Source organism: Hyalella azteca, unplaced genomic scaffold (genome assembly GCF_000764305.2).
Source record: "Hyalella azteca isolate HAZT.00-mixed unplaced genomic scaffold, Hazt_2.0.2 contig16262, whole genome shotgun sequence".
In the NCBI taxonomy this organism is placed as follows: domain Eukaryota; kingdom Metazoa; phylum Arthropoda; class Malacostraca; order Amphipoda; family Hyalellidae; genus Hyalella; species Hyalella azteca.
In genome coordinates this window covers 26,756-49,452 of record NW_025946088.1, presented here as the reverse complement: position 1 = coordinate 49,452, position 22,697 = coordinate 26,756, and the positions used below count along the sequence as shown (strand labels likewise).

Sequence of the window (22,697 nt, the reverse complement as noted above, 5' to 3'; positions counted from 1 at the left end):
TCACTTCATGATCTTCACATTTTATGCCATAAAAAGTGCAAATATATAGCAAATTTCTAAAGAATAATGTTCCGTTCAGAGCCAAAAGAAATGTCAACGAAATCCATCGAACATAAGCAAGTAGTTCTTACATAGTTATGGAATACATAATTTAATACCACGAACTTCTTAAGCTCGACTGATCGACTAACATAAATTAGTGATTAAAATGTATGTTAGTCGCTCTAAGATCACCGAATCTCGAATTTGATTCGATAGACGCATGATCGTGAGTACACATGAAAAATGTTCATTGGATTTTGTATGAAAATATTTGAGAATTTGAGTTGAATCACATTGCGAACCAACAGAAGTAACAAGAATTCAGAGAAATAAGCAATACAAGAGACCCACTAACAAGAAGTAACTAATTTTTTAAAGTAGCATATTTTTCGCGGGAAAATAAATCGCTAATTTAGTATTATTTGACTCAGGACGCAGTCCAGGGAATAAGCAACTAATTTTTTTTGTAAGGTAGCATATTTTTGGCCGGAAAATAAATCGTTAATTTTGTATTAGTTGACTTTACGGGCAGAAGCAACTAATTTTTTAAATTAGCATATTTTTCGCCGAAAAATAAATCGCTAATTTTGTATTATTTAACTCACAACGCAGCCTAGAGCACATCTGGTGAAGGTGAGCACATTGCCGGCCAGGGGCGCCGACCCCACCACCACCAGCCGCAGTCTGCCCCCCATGCCCTCCTGCACCTTACGGAACACCAGCTTGTCCCATATGCTGTTACGCCGTATGATGCCTCTGTAATGACAAGTTATCATTATGATCAACTTCAGAGCCAGCTTGTCCCATATGCTGTTACGCCGCACGATGCCTCTGTAATGACAAGTTATCATTATGATCAACTTCAGAGCCAGCTTGTCCCATATGCTGTTACGCCGTACGATGCCTCTGTAATGACAAGTTATCATTCATAACCATCAATGAATAACTTCAGAGCAAACCAAACTCGAGATATTCAACGAGAATACAGCCAAACATATATTCAAGTAACTCACTTTCCATTTTATTATACATTTACTGCGAGACAATGTGATAATCTGTCAATGCACGCATTTATGCACTTAATATCATGAAAGCAATAAAATCAATTCTTGATATATCAATGATAATATCTTCTGTAACTTATCGCAATTAGACACGCTACCTCTCAAGTTCCTTCTTTTTACTGGCCAGGGCCATATTGAAGAGGAATTTCTTATTAATTAAGACACGCTACCTCTCTAGTTCCTTCTTTTTACTGGCCAGGGCCATATTGAAGAGGAATTTCTTATTAATTAAGACACGCTACCTCTCTAGTTCCTTCTTTTTACTGGCCAGGGCCATATTGAAGAGGAATTTCTTATTAATTAAGACACGCTACCTCTCTAGTTCCTTCTTTTTACTGGCCAGGGCCATATTGAAGAGGAATTTCTTATTAATTAAGACACGCTACCTCTCTAGTTCCTTCTTTTTACTGGCCAGGGCCATATTGAAGAGGAATTTCTTATTAATTAAGACACGCTACCTCTCTAGTTCCTTCTTTTTACTGGCCAGGGCCATATTGAAGAGGAATTTCTTATTAATTAAGACACGCTACCTCTCTAGTTCCTTCTTTTTACTGGCCAGGGCCATATTGAAGAGGAATTTCTTATTAATTAAGACACGCTACCTCTCTAGTTCCTTCTTTTTACTGGCCAGGGCCATATTGAAGAGGAATTTCTTATTAATTAAGACACGCTACCTCTCTAGTTCCTTCTTTTTACTGGCCAGGGCCATATTGAAGAGGAATTTCTTATTAATTAAGACACGCTACCTCTCTAGTTCCTTCTTTTTACTGGCCAGGGCCATATTGAAGAGGAATTTCTTATTAATTAAGACACGCTACCTCTCTAGTTCCTTCTTTTTACTGGCCAGGGCCATATTGAAGAGGAATTTCTTATTAATTAAGACACGCTACCTCTCTAGTTCCTTCTTTTTACTGGCCAGGGCCATATTGAAGAGGAATTTCTTATTAATTAAGACACGCTACCTCTCTAGTTCCTTCTTTTTACTGGCCAGGGCCATATTGAAGAGGAATTTCTTATTAATTAAGACACGCTACCTCTCTAGTTCCTTCTTTTTACTGGCCAGGGCCATATTGAAGAGGAATTTCTTATTAATTAAGACACGCTACCTCTCTAGTTCCTTCTTTTTACTGGCCAGGGCCATATTGAAGAGGAATTTCTTATTAATTAAGACACGCTACCTCTCTAGTTCCTTCTTTTTACTGGCCAGGGCCATATTGAAGAGGAATTTCTTATTAATTAAGACACGCTACCTCTCTAGTTCCTTCTTTTTACTGGCCAGGGCCATATTGAAGAGGAATTTCTTATTAATTAAGACACGCTACCTCTCTAGTTCCTTCTTTTTACTGGCCAGGGCCATATTGAAGAGGAATTTCTTATTAATTAAGACACGCTNGACCTAATGAATGAGAGAGCTGACCTAATGAATGAGAGAGCTGACCTAATGAATGAGAGAGCTGACCTAATGAATGAGAGAGCTGACCTAGACATGGCCCGTTGTTGCTCTCGCGCACACCGCGCCTGAAGACGTCGTAGAGCGTGCGGGTGTCGTCGTAGAGGTAGCGCATAAACTTGCCCTCCCGCGCCTCCTTCGTCAGCCGCGACACGCGGATCAACTCAGCACCCTGCAACCAAGAAGGAAATACAACTTATAAATGAAATAATGCTCATCTCTTATCTAAATATTGTAAAACTACAAATTATGGTACAAAGAACGCAAGAACTACTTAGACACCACCTGCCAACGTATGATAAGAACTTCTTACTTATAGGACTGGAATGGGTCATAGACTTTTTGAACCGCAGGTACATAATCTTCGGTTTGTTTTGTGTCAATTTGTGATTCCGAAAAAATGCGCATTTTGACACAAACTACCGAGGCCAGCACGAATTTTAATATCTATGGCACTGTATATTAAACATTTCGTACTCCATTATCGTGCTGCGGGATAGTAAAATTTGTTAAGTTATGGGTAGATATGAGTAAAAGTCGGGCTAATATAAAAAGTTTTAGAACTTTTTTGATAGGAATATAGGCGTTGATTTTTGATGATGTGTGTAAAATGTTTAATCATTTTCTTAACACTATTAATATAAGCGAGAAATTTCAAAAAATAAAGTTTTCAATGTTGGTAATGGACATTTACAGTAGCAAGGCCTGTCATTTAGATTTGACAGAATGCTTATACTCGCGATAAAAGAAAGAAAAAATTAAAAATAGAGTAAATGGTAGCACTAGAAAAAGTGCATTAAATTTATAAAGTTACGTTAAAAAATATACCAAAAGATTTGTATTTTATTCATACATTAAGGAAAAATAACTTTTGGGAACTTTCCTGCGAGGGCAAACGTCCTCGCCAACAATCGCGGTACGTCGGAAGACAAATTGAATGTCAAGGTCGTCATTACGACGCTACATATTTAGGTTAGATTAGCAACACAAATCGACCTTGACATTTATATAACTTTCCTAATGAATAATTGACTACAGCTATTAGCGGAATAAACAACAGTTAACCCTGTAGGTTTGAATTCGATTTGTCACAGAATTAACTTTGTACCTGCATAACAAAAAATCTCAAAAGGATTCATGTTTAATTCAACAATTTGAAAGGCAACCTCAATGAAATGTTAGCTCCTACAGAAGAAAATTTATTTACACGGAATCAAAAAATCACTGTAAAAAATTTTCGTTTTTTTCGTTATTTGCGGTCAGAAACATCTTTGAGAAGCCCTAGAAGACACATCTACACAACCGGTTACTGCTTGTTTCCACACGAAGATGAGCACTCAAGACAAACAAGATAAAAAGAGTTTTTTGCGCTATTCTGTGGGGCACAACACAGAATTCTGTGGAGCGCAACATTTTATTCCGAAAATTGCGACATTACGTCGCGTAATTTTGTTAAGAAAGAAGTAACTTCGTACCCCGGGATATCGTTTATAACCTCGATTACTTATCGTGCCGGGATATTACTTGCGAATTTTATTTTCAATGGTGGAATCTCGTGACAAAGAAAAAATGGAGTGGAGAGCTATAGTTTAAATAATTAAAAAAATATAACTCAGTACTCACTGCAGTGAGCGACAGAGAGCGCATTTTCTCGTCGACGAAAACTTGAAGTCACGGACGGACGGACAGACAGACAGACAGACGGACATGGCGAGCACAATAGTGCATTTTTTCCATAAATGAGAAAATGCGCTAAAAATATTAGCGTATCGAGCTAACCGACGATACCGGATAGAAGAACTTGATATATTCTGTTCGAGAATATCCAGTTGTTTTTATTCGTTTCCATGCTTTTCTTTGTTTCGCTTAGGTCAAACTTTCATGAGATTATGGCTCTGATACTAAAAGGGTAGACCAGAGATGCCCGGAATAGGCTATAGGCCTACCGGCAATTGAAGAATCCTGCTATTAAAAATCCCTTTAACATTGAAACTTAGGTATTTTAATTATAGACCAAACTAATTCAATATCTCCTAGAAGGTAATACCATTATTAATACACCATTCTGTCATTTTTTTCATTCTGTCTGATTGGGATTGTCGATCCAGGGCAACGCCGGGTTCATTTGCAAGTTTTTAAATAATAATTTACGATTGCCGAAGCAGGTATCACTCTCTTTTTTTATTAAGACTCAAACACCCAATCTTTTTCTATACCTCATGATTCCCACTAAAATAACAATTTTATTCACAATCTAAATGCAAAAATGGTATCGTCGAAGACTTTATATACATTTCCATTTTAAAATGAACATCCATGTTATATATAGTTGCTATCAGAGTTATTTTTTCAGCGCCCGCATTTGTGATAGGTACATACTGTATGCGTATTGACCGCATTTGTAAGGAATTTCCCTACATTCTAGGTTAAATTTCTGTACCACACACGTTCTACAAGCGTTTCTCTAACATTTTCCATTATTTTCAATGCGTTTCTTTGGACTTTTTCTACACAACCCCTTATTTCTTAAACATTTTCACACATTTATGCCCATAGAAGGCATTGCAGAGCGGGAGTTGATTATTGATTAGATTGTTTCAAATAAGAGACATTTTCAATTTGATGAGAAGTGATGTGCAATAAAATTTGAAAATTTCCAGCTGATTTAAATATAAAAAAAACATGGGCATCAATTGGAGCTGATATTCGCAAGAATGTTTGAAACGAATTTTCTTCGATTGAATCGCCTAAAAAGCTTCAGGATTGCAGAGAAAAAATTCATTATCCTTTTTGTAGATACAATTTACACAACATGAGAAGAGTTCTGAATACTCGTATTCAGAGTATACTCTGAATAATCAGTAATTTCTTTTGTAATTGCAAAGGAAATAACTGAGTTTTAAAATTCAAGATTTCGATTGGCAAAACTGAAAGAAATATGTTCGACAAATAACAGCTTCAATATTTAATAACATTGTCTCGCATGTGGCAATCCATTATTATTATTACCAATATTAATCTCCATGAACAACCCCTCCCCAGTATAGCCGTGTTTTGCTGCTAGTACTTCATCCTTGAAACAAGTTATGAACAATATTTTCCCTTCTAAGTAATATCTGCGGTCACATCACATAAGAACCACTTAGAGCCACATACGTTGGGCCTACGGCTTTAGCTACACGCATTTCACTACAAGTTTCGTAGGAAAAGGTATTTGGTCTGTGACCGACGATACAGATTCATAAGATAAAATATTTCTACTTCAGAGGTGTGCTCAGTACCTGGGATCATAAGTTAACATAAGTTTCATTAGTTGAATAATATTATGTTCAATAACTCTCATGCGCTGACTTTTGACATGTATCCTCAGTTTTAACTATCCGAATTGTCCAGACGAATGTTCATGATTGTGGATTGAACATCCAATTATGATGAAAGTTTCCGATTGAAAACATCCTGAGTGCGTCAAGCGTGCGTTCAATCAACAATTCTTCAATGGTGACTGAAATCAGCCAAGCCCGGCATGTTAATTTAGTGAGTATAACCCATAAAGATGACAAAATTCCCCACACAACATCAACATCTACAACAACTGCGACGCAGAGAAATTCACGGAATTCGGGATTCTAGAAAAATTACAAAGCATTACGACATTGAGCGGGATTTCGCACGTAAAGTGTAATGTGCGGCTTAACAACAATATACGACGAAATCAAACGCCAAAATTCATCAGCTGAAGTACCGTAGACACTCTTTCGGCTACGCAAACAGACGCGGTTGCACCGTGTGCTCATTAAAGCTAGGTACATTTTTACGAACTTTCTAACATGATCGAGTGAAGACTTCAATGAAGTCGGGTCATTTCAGAACGATGGAAGAGATTTAAATTCAAACATGCATTTGAATCTAAAACAATACAAGACACTTAACAGAATGATGAAATATATTTAAATGCCTATCATTATTGATCTTCGGGGGTTCAAGCAGGAGTGCAACATTTTTTTAGACGACTTCTTGTCTTGCTATGTGTTCGAAATAAATAATTTGTACATCAAAGTGGAGGAAATTGATTTCAAAAGCCACAATTTTGCAATGCTCGCTACATGCCATAAAGAGACGAAAACTCGTGTAATCAAAAACTTTAGCAATGAAATGATCGTAAATTCTTCAGGAGGCTAGAATCACCAAATTAACTCGTTGATATAAGCAATATAGCAGTAATGACGCGTTATCTTTGATGAATAGAGTCTTGACAATATTTCATTATGCGCTTGTGCAAGCGGCAGAATTTCGTTCACAAAATCAGACCTTTTAAACATAGGAAATTTGTAGAAACCTGGATTCCGAGTGAAGGAATCCTGAAGTTAGTTAATTTAGAGAGAATAATAATTTATTGAAAACTTTAAAACGTCGCCTATGGATCTGCTTCAACCGAAAATCCATTATACTTCCAGATATTTAAAATTCCAGTAAATTCTTTGTTAATTCAGTAAATCATAGACCAGAGAATGTCAATGTTGACTCGACCGACAACATTACTGATCAGGGGCCTTACTTTCAAAACTCGCTAAGTGAACGTAAGTACTTACGCTCTATTTTCTTGACTATCTTCTTGTGGATATTGCTTGAAAGGCCGTCAACGATTGGCTGATGAACTTACGATCTCTTAACTTTTTTTGAAAGTATAGGCCATGATCTTGCCACTTCCCTACACATACTCGTGGCAGGCCAGCTCTTTGTGCGTGTCCTATGTGTTGTGTTCCAAGTCAGCTTCTATGTTTAGAAAATAAGCCGGGGACTGGTGCTAGATATCAACAAAACCAATGAATGTGAAATAAAACAAAATGTAAAATAACATCAACAGTCAATAGAAGTTTATGAAGAATGAAATAGAAGTATGTAAGCTAAATAGGGAGCAAATGACAATGGAACGAGAAAACAACATATGTGACCTAAGTATGGTACTTGCCCAGGGTATTTGCCAAAATGAGCTGAGAAAAAGAATGAGTTCAGGGAAGTACTTTGTATGACTAAAAAAAAGAACTCTAAATCAGAGAGCAAACAAGCTGACAGCTCGTCGCCCCACATGACAGCAAACCCGATAGATGGCCGGTCTGAGGCCACCTCCGCTGCATGGCCGGTCTGTCTGTCTTCTGCTTACTAGAGCAGCTCAGTCAGGTGACTTATACACATCTAGATGTGTATAAGAGACAGGGGCCATATTGAAGAGGAATTTCTTATTAATTAAGACACGCTACCTCTCAAGTTCCTTCTTTTTGCTGGCCAGGGCCATATTGAAGAGGAATTTCTTGAACGATGACCCATTAATCTGGCCCATGACGCGGTCATAAACCCTGTTGAGGAGCCGTGGCACAGAGGGCGTGATGGTAGGACGCAGCGCCTTATAGTCGTCCGCGAGGTTCTTGATGTCCCCGCCGTAGAAACCCACGGCGCCGCCTGCGATGTACACAGCCACCTCGCAGCACCGCTCCAGCATGTGCGCCAGCGGCAGAAACGACAGGATCACGTCTGACTGCCATATTACATTCCTTCTTTACTTTACTAACAACATTTTACTTAACTTTAACTACCAACATTTCTTGACTTAACTACCAACATTTCTCGCAGCAGCGCTCCAGCATGTGCGCCAGAGGCAGGAACGACAGGATCACGTCTGACTGCCATATTACAACACTTCTTTACTTTACTAACAACATTCTACTTATTTTACTCAACCACCAAAATTTCTGATTCAATAACCGTATTGAAGATTGGCTGTATAAAAATATTAGAGTACGTAATTATATTATATAATAATGCATTATTGCATTACTTTATGTTTTGCATTATGTTATGTATGTTGATGTATTACGTATTAATGTTATGCATTATTATGCATAATGCACAATGATGCATAATATAATTCTATAATATAAAAATATAAAATAGAGCTCATGTAATTATGAGCACGAAAATTACTGTGACACATTTAGGAAGAGAGCTTTCCCTCTTGCTTCCATGTATGGAAATAAAAATGAAAATTTCGCTTGAAAAAAATTGACATCAGAATAGAAGGGAGAGTTTTCAGTCGTCAATGAGATAGTTACTGCAAAATGTGTATGCTCAGTAAGCGCACTAAATAACTTGTTCCTCGAGTCAATATACGGCATGAAAATTCTCTGGGCTTCTATATACCTTTGCTAAAGGCCGTTCTTCCGGTGCGATTAATATATATCAGCAGTTCGATTTCTGAACTGTTAATTTGATATATTAATAAAAACCATTAAAAAGGCAGGAACATAAGATGAAGGCAATATAGGGATTGTATTGTTCAGCAGCCTTCGTTGTTTGCGCCACGAAAAGCTTCGTAGCCTCCGGATTGGATGAAGCGAATAAGACCGACACACAAAGATATCCGTCCTCCAAAATTAATGTTGAGTAAATTTTACGTCGCACAGAGAGACACCGCAGTAGTGCAGGAACAGATAAAGTCTTAATGAACACATTTGGGAAATGGTATCGTAATTCTAATGGGAAGAGGGATGTTGTTGTAATTGCCCATCCTGATACTGGCGACTAGGTAAGGGAGGGAGTGATAGGTCAGTTTTTGCGGGCACTTAATGCCACTGGTAATGTTAATAAGTCTTAAAGAAAGTCTTAATGAACACATTTAGTAAAGGGTACCGTAATTCTAATAGAAAGCAGGATGTTACCTTGTGTGGCTTGTGCTCAGCCAGCTGTAGGAGCGTAGCGCAGACAGCGGCCACGATGTTCTCGTGTGACAACATCACACCCTTGGGCATGCCTGTCGTGCCAGACGTGAAGTTGATGCAGCTCAAGTCTTCTGGTTTAGGTGGCTGTAATATGAGTAATGCAAATATTAGCTTGGATCTGAAATAATCTCCGAAATGAAATGTTTTGTATGGAACAGATCCATCACAACCAATCGAAAGGAAGATCATCTATGGAGAAAAATCACATCAATGATGGATCAGTTTACTTTGTACATGCAGTAATGTGTTATTTTCCAGATTTTTGAGGCACCTCCGGAATGATATGAAAATAAATTTATTGAAATAAGTCAGCTAAATTAAGAAGGAATGCGACTCACCCTATCCTTAATTTTACTGGCGGCTCCTAAGGCTTCAATTTCATCGAATAGTTTTATTGTAATGCCAAGCTTTTGAGCTTTGAGACGAACGTCGTTGCTGGGTTCATTGATTGCGATGAAGACCTTGAGGGTCTTGGGTGGCGACTGCAGAAGCTGCAACATCTTCTTGTCGTCCTGCACGATGACGGTCGACAGCGCCGTGGTACTGAGGATGAAGTGACAAGCGTCGGGACCGAGCGTGTCATAGAGCGGTACAACCACCATACTCTGACAGTACAGCCCTTGCTCTGTTAATATCCACTCTGGGCAGTTCTGGGAATAAATACCCACGTATGTCTTAGGGCCAGGCTCGAGGCCAGATGCCACGAGGCCTGCGCCGAAGTTTCGTGCGCGTAGCAGCGTTTCGTTGTAGTGTAGCCACTGATATGGACGACCGGGGCCATCGCGCCAGCCTGCAAACAAGAGTCTGTCGTCTTACGAGCACTCAGGCTGCAAACAAGAGCCGGTCGTCTTACGAGCACTCAGGCTGCAAACAAGAGTCGGTCGTCTTACGAGCACTCAGGCTGCAAACAAGAGTCGGTCGTCTTACGAGCACTCAGGCTGCAAACAAGAGTCGGTCGTCTTACGAGCACTCAGGCTGCAAACAAGAGTCGGTCGTCTTACGAGCACTCAGGCTGCAAACAAGAGTCGGTCGTCTTACGAGCACTCAGGCTGCAAACAAGAGTCTGTCGTCTTACGAGCACTCAGGCACAGCAGCAACTTTTATATACTTTTCCTCAAGTTAATTTTTGAGTCCTTTAAGGAGAGTAGTAGACCATGAAAGTATTTTGGATACCAGCATAATCATACATAAGAAATTAATTAGAATTTTGAGTAGATGAGGACATTAATAATGCACTAATTCTAAAAAATAGTTGTTTTGTCACAAAGCATACGAGCACTCAGACAGAGCAGCAATGAGACATCGATGTGGCGTGGGCAGCTCGTGGTAGCAATTACACATCGACTATGAAAGAACTTGAGAGAAATGAGCGATAACAGTGAAAGTTGCTTTGGGTTATGTTTGAACTAAATTTGTATCGTTTTGATCTCGAAATTTAATGGAAAGAGTCTTACCAGACATTGAAATGAACGATTATGACAAATTGTGAATGAGATTCAAATGAATTAAATTTGAACAGTAATTCGAATTCAGAAAAATGTTGAACGATAATTACCGCAACGTACATCCTCCCATTTTTTTAACGATATTATGTTATATGAGTTTATTCTCCAAATTTGAGTCCTGTTAATTTCTAGCTTAAAAGTTTGTTTGTAATCTTCTATATGAGGACTAAGAATAAAAACTTAGAAACATTAATTAATATTCTAGCACTATTGTGGTCCAATTGGTTGTGCTATCGTAATGACAGGACAGTCGTGCACGGGACATATGAATGAGAGAGCTGACCTAATGAATGAGAGAGCTGACCTTATGAATGAGAGAGCTGACCTAGACACTAGTCACTTGCTGGTATCCTGTCATTCAAAGACCGCCGTGCACGGGACATATGAATGAGAGAGCTGACCTAATGAATGAGAGAGCTGACCTTATGAATGAGAGAGCTGACCTTGACCAATTTTTGCTCCATCGAAACTTGACTTTATTGTATTTATGTCAATACGAAAAATGTTGTACTTAACACTAATAAGAAATATGAAAAGGCTACAGCACTGTATGAAAGCTAGTGTTAAATAATTTATTTATTACTTATAACATTATTTCGACCGAAATTTTTGATTGAATGATGATGTCCGCCAAGAAAGAAAACGACTGATGGTTTATGACAGTCACTGGTAATCAACATTGCCAGGCGTCCTCATACGCTATTGTCTCTCAATGCAATAGGTAATAAAAAATATAATTCAATACCCACTGCATTGAGTGCATGAGAGAGAGCGCATTTTCTCGTCGACGAAAGCGTGAAGTCACGGACAGACGGACAGACAAACGGATGGACAGACAGACAGATGGACGGACAAACGGACAGACAGACGGACGGACAGACGGACATGGCGAGCACAATAGCGCCTTTTTTCCATAAATGAGAAAATGCGCTAAAAAAACTTCCCCCAAGACGTGCTAGGAGGTACAGATCCTATTACTGGCCTGTTGTGAATACATAATTCTTTTTAAATTCTACGGCTATCCGGGAACGTTGTGCTCTTAATACAAATTATTAAGCTATAACCTTAGAATGTTCCTTTCGTTGCTTCTTGAAGCATAGCAGAAGCGAATTCCTCTAAATGAACGACGAAGTCCGTGTGCTGAGATCACGCAGTCTATGCTTGGAAAATACGTTAAGTGCCAGTATCAAGCATATACGTTAGCACATCAAACTTTTTTTTTCAAAACGACGAAAAAAGGTGACACAGAGTCCTGTATCTCCATTATAAAAAACAACCAATGATTTCTGTACGTTCGAATTCATGTTGTGATTATTCTTGGATTATGTTTACTAACATGTTTTAACAATTATTGACTTAATTTAAACAAGAAACAATGAAAAAATTAGACTTATTTTCGAAAGGTTCAGCTGAAGTGGAAAAATATAACATTAACTAACGTGACCTAATTTTGCACAATGCCAAGAAAAATTCGACGGTTGCAAATGAAAAAATATTGCTCGGAGAATTATCTCGTAGTACATCATATATTAACGGGTCATATGATGAACCAATGAATCTAACTTCAGAGAAAGCCAAAAAAACTCCCTAGCTAGCATTGAACAATGACGACCCACACGTGCAATGCGCAAGAATCAATCCGTCGCTTCCGTGCCTACAAAAGTTTCCTTCTTGAAGGGCTGCGCGAACAAAGAGTTAATTTACACAAAAATCAATCCGTTAATTTACACAAGAATCAATCCGTTAATTTACACAATAATCAATCCGTTAATTTACACAAGAATCAATCCGTCGCTTCCGTGCCTACAAAAGTTTCCTTCTTGAAGGGCTGCCCGAACAAAGAGTTAATTTACGAGCCTGTCTGTCGCCCCCCTTGCATGGCCTGCGGAGGTGTTGCTCTCGCTTATAAATATCAGCGAGTCAGCGACAGTATAATGTCAAGACGGCGATAAAGAACACAAGTGAGCTTCAGGTGTTTGTAATGATAATACAATCCGTTTCGTAGTTGAGCTTCTGCCATGGCAATCACTTGGATAAAAATGAAATTTTGAAGTTAGGAAGCACATTCTTATAGCTTCAGAAAAATCCATTCACAACAAGAAGATGCGAAATAAATTGTTTTATTCGAAAACCTATGCAAAGAAAACGTTTTTTTTACTCATTACAAGTTTATGCAGCGTTGGTAAACTTTCTAAGTTGCGAAAAATCTCAATTCAATAACGAAGTTCATCTACGAAGAGAATGTAGCTTCATTCTTAGCATTCTAATTGAAGTTCTAATGAGAGTATGAGAAAGTAAGGTCTCTCGTTTACCGGTCACTCTACTCATCAACTTTACCAAGACGCAAGGTCTCGGTGACGCCTGCCTGCTGATGACTGAAGACAGAAATGAAAATTTATGAACTAAGTGAATAATTTTCGAACTCGATTTACAAATTGTGCTCCGCCTGACAAGTGTTTCGTTCGTATGAGTTGCGAAGAGTGTGATGGCGAGCACAGTAGCCTCACTGCCTGCAATACGCATAGACAAAGGTTAAGCGACCGAAAAGCATTTAAGTCATTAGATAAATTATGCAAGCATCGATTGAAATTTATTCCGGGTTTAGTGTTAGAGTTTCATTCAAAATTCGAGGTAAATTTTACCATGTATTTAGAACAAGGAAATTCGATCCGAAGTAAGATAAAACCTGTTCAGGTAGATGAAGACTTACATTTCTTTGCCGAGGCATTTGTAACAAAGCATTAAGAAATTTGTTTGGGTGTCTTCAGCATCCGCGAGGTCCAGTTGTTCAAAGATTTATTTTTGCACAGCGTTGCCAAACCTCGTTCTTTCATTAGATATACGCTAATAATATGCCTAGATAATTTGGAGAGAGCGATTTCTGTGATCTTAGGGCGAATTTGGTTGAGTGAGCAGCACTCGTCGCCAATAATAGCAATCGTTTATCAGGGCTCTGTGGCGTCAACGCCGAGTGCCGCCGTCCATCTCAAGCGAAGCGCTACATTCTTAGACGAACTCGTTAAAGGCAAAGCAATTAAGTGCTACAATTAGAATACCTACACTCAGCAGCCCAACACCGAGTATCTGTTCACGAACAACCAGCCACACGTCGTTAACCTTCGACCTTCGTATGTCACACTCCGGGAACATACAATTATACGTAAACTATTGAGTGTAGCAACCTGAACACGGTTGTACGCAACAGAGAACATTTTAAAGTTGTATGTGGCGGCAACCATCAGTGAAAGTCATTTTGCGCTTACTAGTAACGTATCCTTTTCGGGAAGTAGGCTTGTGACAATATTGCTCCGGTTACTCATGTCAGGCGGTAGAGGGTTAATATTTAGTACTAGAACGGGCTCGACAGTGCATCTTCCTAAAGTATTTTGCTCAATTGATATTAATTACAACTTGAACATTCATATTCACCTAATGCTGTTCCATTTTATGCGAGTTTGAATTTCATAAGGCCGTGGAGGATTACATAGCTGAAAAATTACTGAAAACCTGTATAACTTTTGAAAGTATTTCAATAAAACAACCACCACATCAGCTTTCCAGGCGAATTCGTGATGGTGAATGGTCCGGGCGTATCTAGAAACAAGGATTCCCGGAAAAAACGAAAGTTCATATGACGCGCGAAGCTTAATTGTTATAATGTAACGATCACAGTCAGATGCAACAAATAATTTGTAGCATCAACGAATAATTCACAATTATCGACGATCACAGTCAGATGCAACAAATAATTTGTACCATCAACGAATAATTCACAATTATCGAAGCTCTGCTCGAGCCTCGCAAAGCACACGAAGAAGGTGAGCGTGAGCACCTGTGTGAGTCAGCGCCACACGCCCGACAAGTCCGGTCAAATCTAGCGACGTGAACGCGCCCCTTGCACCTTAGAAAAAATTACCGTTAACGGTATTACCGGCGTTTCAGTGGCCGGTAGGCACGTAAAAATTCTATTCTATAGAATTTTCTATAGGCCGTTTTTATTCTAATTTAACAGTAGAAATCCGTAAAACATCTGATAAAAACAGCGAAACAGTTCATTTTCAAGGGGCGACCAGCCACTAGTATGTCAGTGGGACCGTTTTTTCACCGTTTTTTCTAACTATGTGTCTATACCCTGGCGTTCAAATACGTGAACGCGCCTCATGTCTATACCCTGGCGTTCAAATACGTGAACGCACTTCATGTCTATACCCTGGCGTTCAAATACGTGAACGCGCCTCATGTCTATACCCTGGCGTTCAAATAAACTCAAGTGCCGCACTGACAGTCTAAGCTGCCGCTGCTTCAACAAAAACCATAAACAGCAGAGAGCCTGGCACGGGGCAACCACTTAGCTTGGAGCTTCTATTTCCCACACTGTCTATGAATGAGAAACATTAGTCAGTACATGATTAGTAAGAAATATGATCACTCAAGTGGAAGATATCAAGTACTTAGCTCAGAGAGACATTTTCCCTGCACTACTGATGAATGGGTCACATTTGCCGGAGGCTCGCTTGAAGCGCTGCGGAAGCATATGAACTTCACTCTCGTTGTCGTTGCACGCACGGCCGGATGCCTTACGCACGATCGCTGCAAGAGTTGCATGCCAAAGGCGACCGCTGGCAGTGAAATGTTGGCACTCTGAAGGTGGCCGGATAAGGTACAGAGTTGGCACTCGGCAGTTAGCAGTTGAAGCAGCATAAATGTATGAGTAACGCTCCTTGTTGAGATGAAATTTTTTTTTCCCATATGAGCTTTATTGTCAGAAATTAGTCCGAATTACTTCAAAGTTCGAGGAGGATAAGTTTAAAAATAAGGTAATAGTGGCCGGTGAGTCACCGAATTAATAAGGCGAGTCTCCAAAAAATCGTAAGCGCTAATACGGTTCACTTAATGGCAATCGAGAGATAACAGCTCCAAAAAGTAATTGGGCAAATATGCTAATAAATGTACTTCATTAAGCGTAGATGTCTAGGATATTTTCGTCGTGTTGCTATTTGAATGTCACACGTGCGCACTGTTCGAAGAAACAGCGGAAAAAGTCGATCTGACTTGGATTTAGCAGTCGATTGTATGCCACGGCATCGTACGGGCGTCACCGTATTTTTTCATACCGGCAGAAAATTTCAACTTAACCCTCGTTGACACTCAAACGCTACAACTCCACGCCATTAGGATAAAAATACAAAATTGATGTGCGATTACAGACGCGGTCACAGGAAAATTGCGTCAGTTTGTGGAGCGAAACATTCTCGGCTGCAGTAGCACACACACACTAATGCATGACAGATCATGTTAACTCAGTCGATCCATCAAGTGTATAGACATCACATCTCAGCATAATGCGAATGCGAGGCTAATAAAAAGGTAAAATTAATACTTGTATTTGTTAATGATTAAGCTAAAACTGAAATTAATGCTAGACAAATAATTATTGTAATTGTTTAGCTTTACAGCACTCTGTGTCAGCTTAACAAATACTTGTTGTATTTATTTACTTTATAGTTTTCACTCTTTTTTATGACAGTAAACGTTCAAGAACTTTGTAATCGATTGTCTCACTTTAAAAGTAGTTACAGCGGGCGAATTTCCGCTGATACTACACGATCAATTTTAATACGTTTTATTCGTATTTATCTTCATTAAAGCAGGAAGCACAAGTTTGAACTCTTCAGTGCTTCATTTATATAACGATTCATAAAATTCGACTTCAATCGACTTCAAAAATTCTCTTCATAGTGAGCATGAACAATATTAATTAAAATATGCACGGCAAATATCCAAATAAAATCCGCAACATGGACTTATATTTTAAGCATGACACTCACCAAATCGTAAATTCTGAAGTTATTTGAAAATAAATAAAATTGTTATTTGCCTTCTTCTACGAAACGCAAGCACATCTAGTTTCACCCCTTTGTGTGTGAACACTCTGGGCCTCAAAACCAACCGAAAATCTACTACTTTAATCTCGTGACAATTCCGAAACTTTGGTTTATAAACTGCAGATGAATTTGCTCGGCTAAAGTATGAAACCCAGGAAGAAAAATTATGAACATCAACATTTCTCCGCCTGCGACATTTTTGTTTTTGAAAGCAAACACTGGCAACCATTGAATTGCAGTGAGGAACTCCAGGGGAAACTGCGAGGAACGATTGCTGTGGTTCATTGCTGCTTGATATATTATAATCAACAGACTATGCCTTATTGTACTCCCTACTTAATCCTCACGTTTTGGTAAGATAATATCCTCAAAACACAATAAATAAATCTTTATAAATATGTTATATATATCAACAAAAAAAGCATAAGTACAGAAAGCCGCACCAAATCGAGTAGAGGATTGTAAAGGATAATCTTCTTGCACATCGCAATGGCTCGCACCTTCATTACGTTTCTATCATCAAACTAAAACAGCCATCATAATACAAAGAAAAAAATTGTAAACCAAAAAATTTGTTCACCGATCACAAATAATTATTAGCATCACGGTGATACATTTAATAATCCAACACATTGCGCACATTTTAGTTAATAGCAATGTTTTGGTTAATGGGAATCTAATATAGTAAATGCGCACATTTTAGTTGATACATGTAGCAATGTTTTGGTTAATGGGAATGTAATGTAGTAAATGCACACATTTTAATTAATAGAAGCAATCACAGAAATGACTGAGGCTTTGACCAACGCACATTTTGCTAATGTGTAGGTTACCTTGACCCAGTTTGGCCCGGTATTTACATAGGCGTATTAGTGCTACGTCTGCTCACTGCTCGTCATATGGATAAGAAAGTGTGCCATCATTTGGACAAAAATACCCATTCATTTATATTGGTAGAGGTGCTATCACCTTGTGTAAGAAAGTGTGCCATAATTTGGACAACAAGACTCATTCATTTATATTGGTAGAGGTGCTATCACCTTGTGTAAGAAAGTGTGCCATCATTTGGACAACAAGACTCATTCATTTATATTGGTGTAGGTGCTATCACCTTGATAACGTCGGACTGGTTATCCAGAGGGAAGGGCAGCCGGACGGGCCGGTAGCAAATCTTGTCCGGACACTCGGGGACAACTTGTGGCGCCTCGAGCGGGGGCGCTACGGCTGGGGTACTCATACCGTCTCACTGTCGTTCTTGAACCTCTATGCAATTCTTGTAACTATCTTAACTAATATAATATTTTATTTAAACTTCTATGCAATTCTTGTAAATATCTTAACTAATATAATATTTTACTTGAACCTCTATGCAATTCTTGTAACTATCTTAACTAATCTTATCGAACCCGGTGGAAGTCTAGTAGCTACTTCAAACTATCGCCAGTCATGAAAAGATCCGGTCAAATGACACGAGTTTAGATCTATGAACAAGGCACGAAATGGAAAAGAATCGGCGACAGGCCACATCAGGCCTACACTGCAGCGCCGACATCACTATGTTATGTTATGTTATGTTAATATAATATTTTACTTGAACTTCGATGCAATTCTTGTAACTATCTTAATTAATATAATATTTTACTAATATTTTAATATCAGAAGAAAGATATTATACAAGTAGAATATAAAAAAAGTGAGAAATTATAGCGTCTCCGAGAAAATCTCAGCTCATGATCCTCAAAATATAAAAAAAATCTCTGAAGAACCAGCATGGTAATAAAAGTATACATTTCCTCACAGACACCAGAAGATTTTGATTTTTCATCATTTTTTTTAATTCATAACAATAATAGTTTTTTGTCAATCAAGACAATTTTGGGTCTCCACAATAACCTCTAAATATTTATAGCACGTTCAAACACTCGTAATTATAAATTATAAATTCGTAGTAATTAATCACGTTTATTTCAGTGAAAATCTGGTTTATTCAAATGTGAAAACAAATTATAATTTCTTCTGCTATTTCATGTGATGAAAGTTTGATTTATTTATACAAAGAAAAAGCTTTTCCCAACATTTAAAATTAAACTTTCGTCATATTAAGCTTATTGAGCTCTCAGAAATGAACGTGGTTAAGGTAACTAAAACTTGCATCTTCAACCAAGTCCTAAACATTTTAATGAGTGCCTTGATGTATGGACACGAGTACCTTGATGATGTATGGCCATGAGTACCTTGATGATGTATGGACACGAGTACCTTGATGATGTATGGCCATGAGTACCTTGATGATGTATGGACACGAGTACCTTGATGATGTATGGCCATGAGTACCTTGATGATGTATGGACACGAACACCTTGATGATATATGGCCATGAGTACCTTGATGATGTATGGACATGAACACCTTGATGATGTATGGACATGAGTACCTTGATGATGTATGGACATGAGTGCCTTGATGATGTATGGACATGAGTACCTTGATGATATATGTAAATGCAGTAAATAACAGATCATTGCTATGCAGGCAAAAATTAACAACTATCGGTGAATGCTGCAGCCATGCCCATTGTATACACAATCAAAGCATGTAGATAAAAATACTGATTAATCACAGCAAAGAAGCTTGAAACCTAAGCTGCTCCAAAGTCCCTCGTTCACTGAACTGTAATAACTTTGAGTTCACTGAACTGTAACTGTAAACTCATTAAAGAACTTGCCCAGGCATGCATGACGGTATAGGAAATACTTCAGACTCATTCCTTACTACATAAGAATTAGCTAACAGTATATTGGCTGCATACCAATTTAATTATAATAAAGAAGTTATTTTCATCAATTTTATTGCACGTGACCTCAATTAGAGGCGAGTATCAAGTGCATAACAATTAAATTATAATAAAACAGTTAATTTCATCAATTTTATTGCACGTAATGATCACGAGCGAACGAAGTATCAAGATTCCTGCTGATTCATACGTAGCGTGTAATTTATTAAGAGCCTCAATTTCACAGATTCACGAAGTATTTTCATCTGTTTTGAAATGGATCCATATATGAGTATAATGTCGGTTCGTTTGCACACGTGTAATAAAATCTTAGTTCGCAGCCTATGAAATAATATAATTCTGAGATGTAGCCATCAGCGGAGCTAAATTATATAGTTTTATTAAATTATTCTTATTAAGCGTTTGAGCAAAGACGGACATTTAGGAGCTTAATCACAAACTGAAAAGAAAATACGATTTCATAACGGTAGCATAGAAGCGACAGAGAGCACCGCGTTACCGACGACACAACGATATCTTAATAACTGAACCAAAATAGTTACGGCTAGCACTGACTACCCCTCGCTGCCGTCACCCTCGCGTCCCCGCGCCAGCCCTCGTATCTCCTCTGCTGCGACCGTTGAGTATAATCAACTGGGAGCTTCACGTGGTTCACATGACTGCTGTCTTACTCACGAGTCAGGAGCCAGCCCTCGTATCTCCTCTGCCCCGACCATTGAGTATAATCAACTGGGAGCTTCACGTGGTTCACATGACTGCTGTCTTGCTCACGAGTCAGGAGCTTGAAAATTCTCCCAGCCAGTTCGCATTGTCAAATGATCAAGCAGTTTTATCGACAAAGAAAATCTATAGACTAAAAAAACGACGACGAAAACCTCTACACAACTAAAGTATAACTAAGGATTCCAACGCAGAGAAAATGCATTAACTTGAACATTCAGCAGAAACGAACTAAGAAACTTTTCTTTTATTTCAGTCCTAATAGCAGGGGCCTGCGCTGGTGCATTACCAAAAATTATAAAGCCTTCACTATAGTTGATCAATCCAATGAAAATGAGAAGAGTTTTGAAGTAAACTCATGTAAACTCAGATACATCAATAGCGACGTAAAGACCTGGCTCGTCAATGTGCAAGGAGTTTGGTAACGATGTCTTATTTCGATATCTAACCTTGTGATAATTGATATTTCGATATCTGATCACAAAAATGTGGCACCACGTAATTAAGTATCCTACGTGATACATGAGCGGCGATAAACATGTAAGTTTACGATGGTAAAAGTTTTGACGGGAAAGACAAACAAATTAAAAACGAGCGTCGATGAGCGAGAAAATGTTATCGTCCCCAATCTATGAAAAAAGAACTCGTGTCAGCCAGGTGGCGATGGGAATACGTCAAAAATGACGTCAAAAAAAACGTCAAAAATGACGGTACAGAAATTCCATTCATATTATTCAACTTCTTCCGATATGCTTATTACTTGAATTTTGTTTAATTCTTTACGTAGACAATTTCAAAACACAAACTTCAAGGATATTGGGTAGAACAATACATTAATTCACACAAGAGGTTCAACTGTTTCGTCCAATTTTGATTTAAAAAGTTTTCCACAATAAGGAACCGCGCGAGTTTTCTCAACTTATGATACGTACATCATCCGCACACATGTAATTTTATTTAGTTTATTGCAGCCCAGCAAAATAGGCGCGAGTTTATGATGCACAAATTGCACGTAAACTTATAACCTAAGACGACAGAAAATTCAAATGATGTATTTTGAATTCGACAGTCAAGGAAATGTCACAAAAATCCAGTTCAAGCAATGGATTTATTTACCAAGTTTTTACTTCGATTGGAGACGTAGCAGCCGCAAGGATGAAACATGCTCAATCGTACCGTAATAAGAAATTTAAAAGCAAAGAAAATTACACACAAGTTCATAAGATCTTAATAGAAAGCGGTTCGGAGTCCAGATACCTAGAATTTAGAAACGAGTACAAACGATTGTTCTAAAATTATAACTAGTATAATCGATATTCAAGGAACCGGAATTAAAGTCAAAATTACAAATGATTGGCAAAACATAATAAAAAACTGCAAAACACATCTTTCCACAACCTCAAGTGGATAGGGGCTAAAATTGAATTCAAACTGGCCCTCAGTTGAATTCAAAAATGTACGTACATGGATTCTAAAATACGCAGATCTGATGTAGCGGAAGTGGAAGCTAACAGCTTAAAGTAACTGTCAGAAACAGGGACATCACACTGCTCGGCGTGAGTAGGTATGCACAGCCGAATGAGGAGGGCGCAATAGTAACTGTCCGGTCCTAAAACTCCTGCCCTTATGCTCTGCGACCCTAGAATAAAGATTGCGTGAAATCATCCAGACGTAACGCAGATGTACATCGTGTACAACAATAATAATAAACTAAGGACGATCGCATATGAGAAGGGAGCATGATTTTGTGAATAATGGAAGAACAGATTTTTTTTATTTTTTGCCAACAAAGCGTGAAGATTGACATTTAGAAAGTACTTCGAGAACAAGACTTTTAATTCTCTTGACATAGCTACGGACGCAGGGCCGAAGTATGGAAAAAAATAAACAACGTTCCTACTATCGTACTCGAAAACAACCTCTCTGCATCGCTTCGACATGAATTTCTTGATTTGGGTAAACATAAAACCCTTCGGAAATTAGCCGAAAACAGCCGAGAAGTGGCAGCAGAACAATTGACATGGAGGCAGTGCGTAAACTTATACGAGCGAGTAAAACGAAACATAAACTATTGAGTTATGTCAAGTCTAATTAATCAAAAGCGCGATTCATTTCTGCCAAGTCAGAAAGAACCGAACCTGTCTTGTTCAAAATAAGGCATGCTTTTATAACGAGTCCGTCTATAGTGTTGTCCTCCTACTAAAAAATTCACCTTAATACAAGGCGGTCCATGAAATGTATTATGACTACTTATAAATCGCACTGAGATTTGTAAAAAAGTATTCATAAACTATATGGTGCGAGGACTCGAGTGGCTGGAGCTCGGTCGCTGGCAAGAAAGATCTTCCTTGGCATCTAGAGAACATTAAACATTAGCACGCGTTCATGCATGAGCCCATTTATATAAATTAACAGCTATGTTGGCTAACAGAACCGCCCCAGCGAAAGCAGTTCAAAATCAACT

General features: G+C 38.4%; 1 protein-coding gene across 1 annotated transcript in view; it reads right to left on the bottom strand.

Moving 5' to 3' along the window:
• The window catches only part of LOC108669067 (long-chain-fatty-acid--CoA ligase 5), a 44,189-nt gene that overhangs the window by 5,219 nt on the left and 16,273 nt on the right, over positions 1–22,697 (bottom strand). The window contains exons 9-13 of the mRNA XM_018156351.2: positions 20,189–20,216; positions 9,668–10,119; positions 9,270–9,413; positions 7,815–8,089; positions 648–798 (exon numbers count right to left, since the gene is read on the bottom strand). Of these exons, the coding sequence (XP_018011840.1) occupies positions 648–798; positions 7,815–8,089; positions 9,270–9,413; positions 9,668–10,119; positions 20,189–20,216 (1,050 nt within the window). The remainder of the gene's footprint in view (positions 1–647; positions 799–7,814; positions 8,090–9,269; positions 9,414–9,667; positions 10,120–20,188; positions 20,217–22,697) is intronic.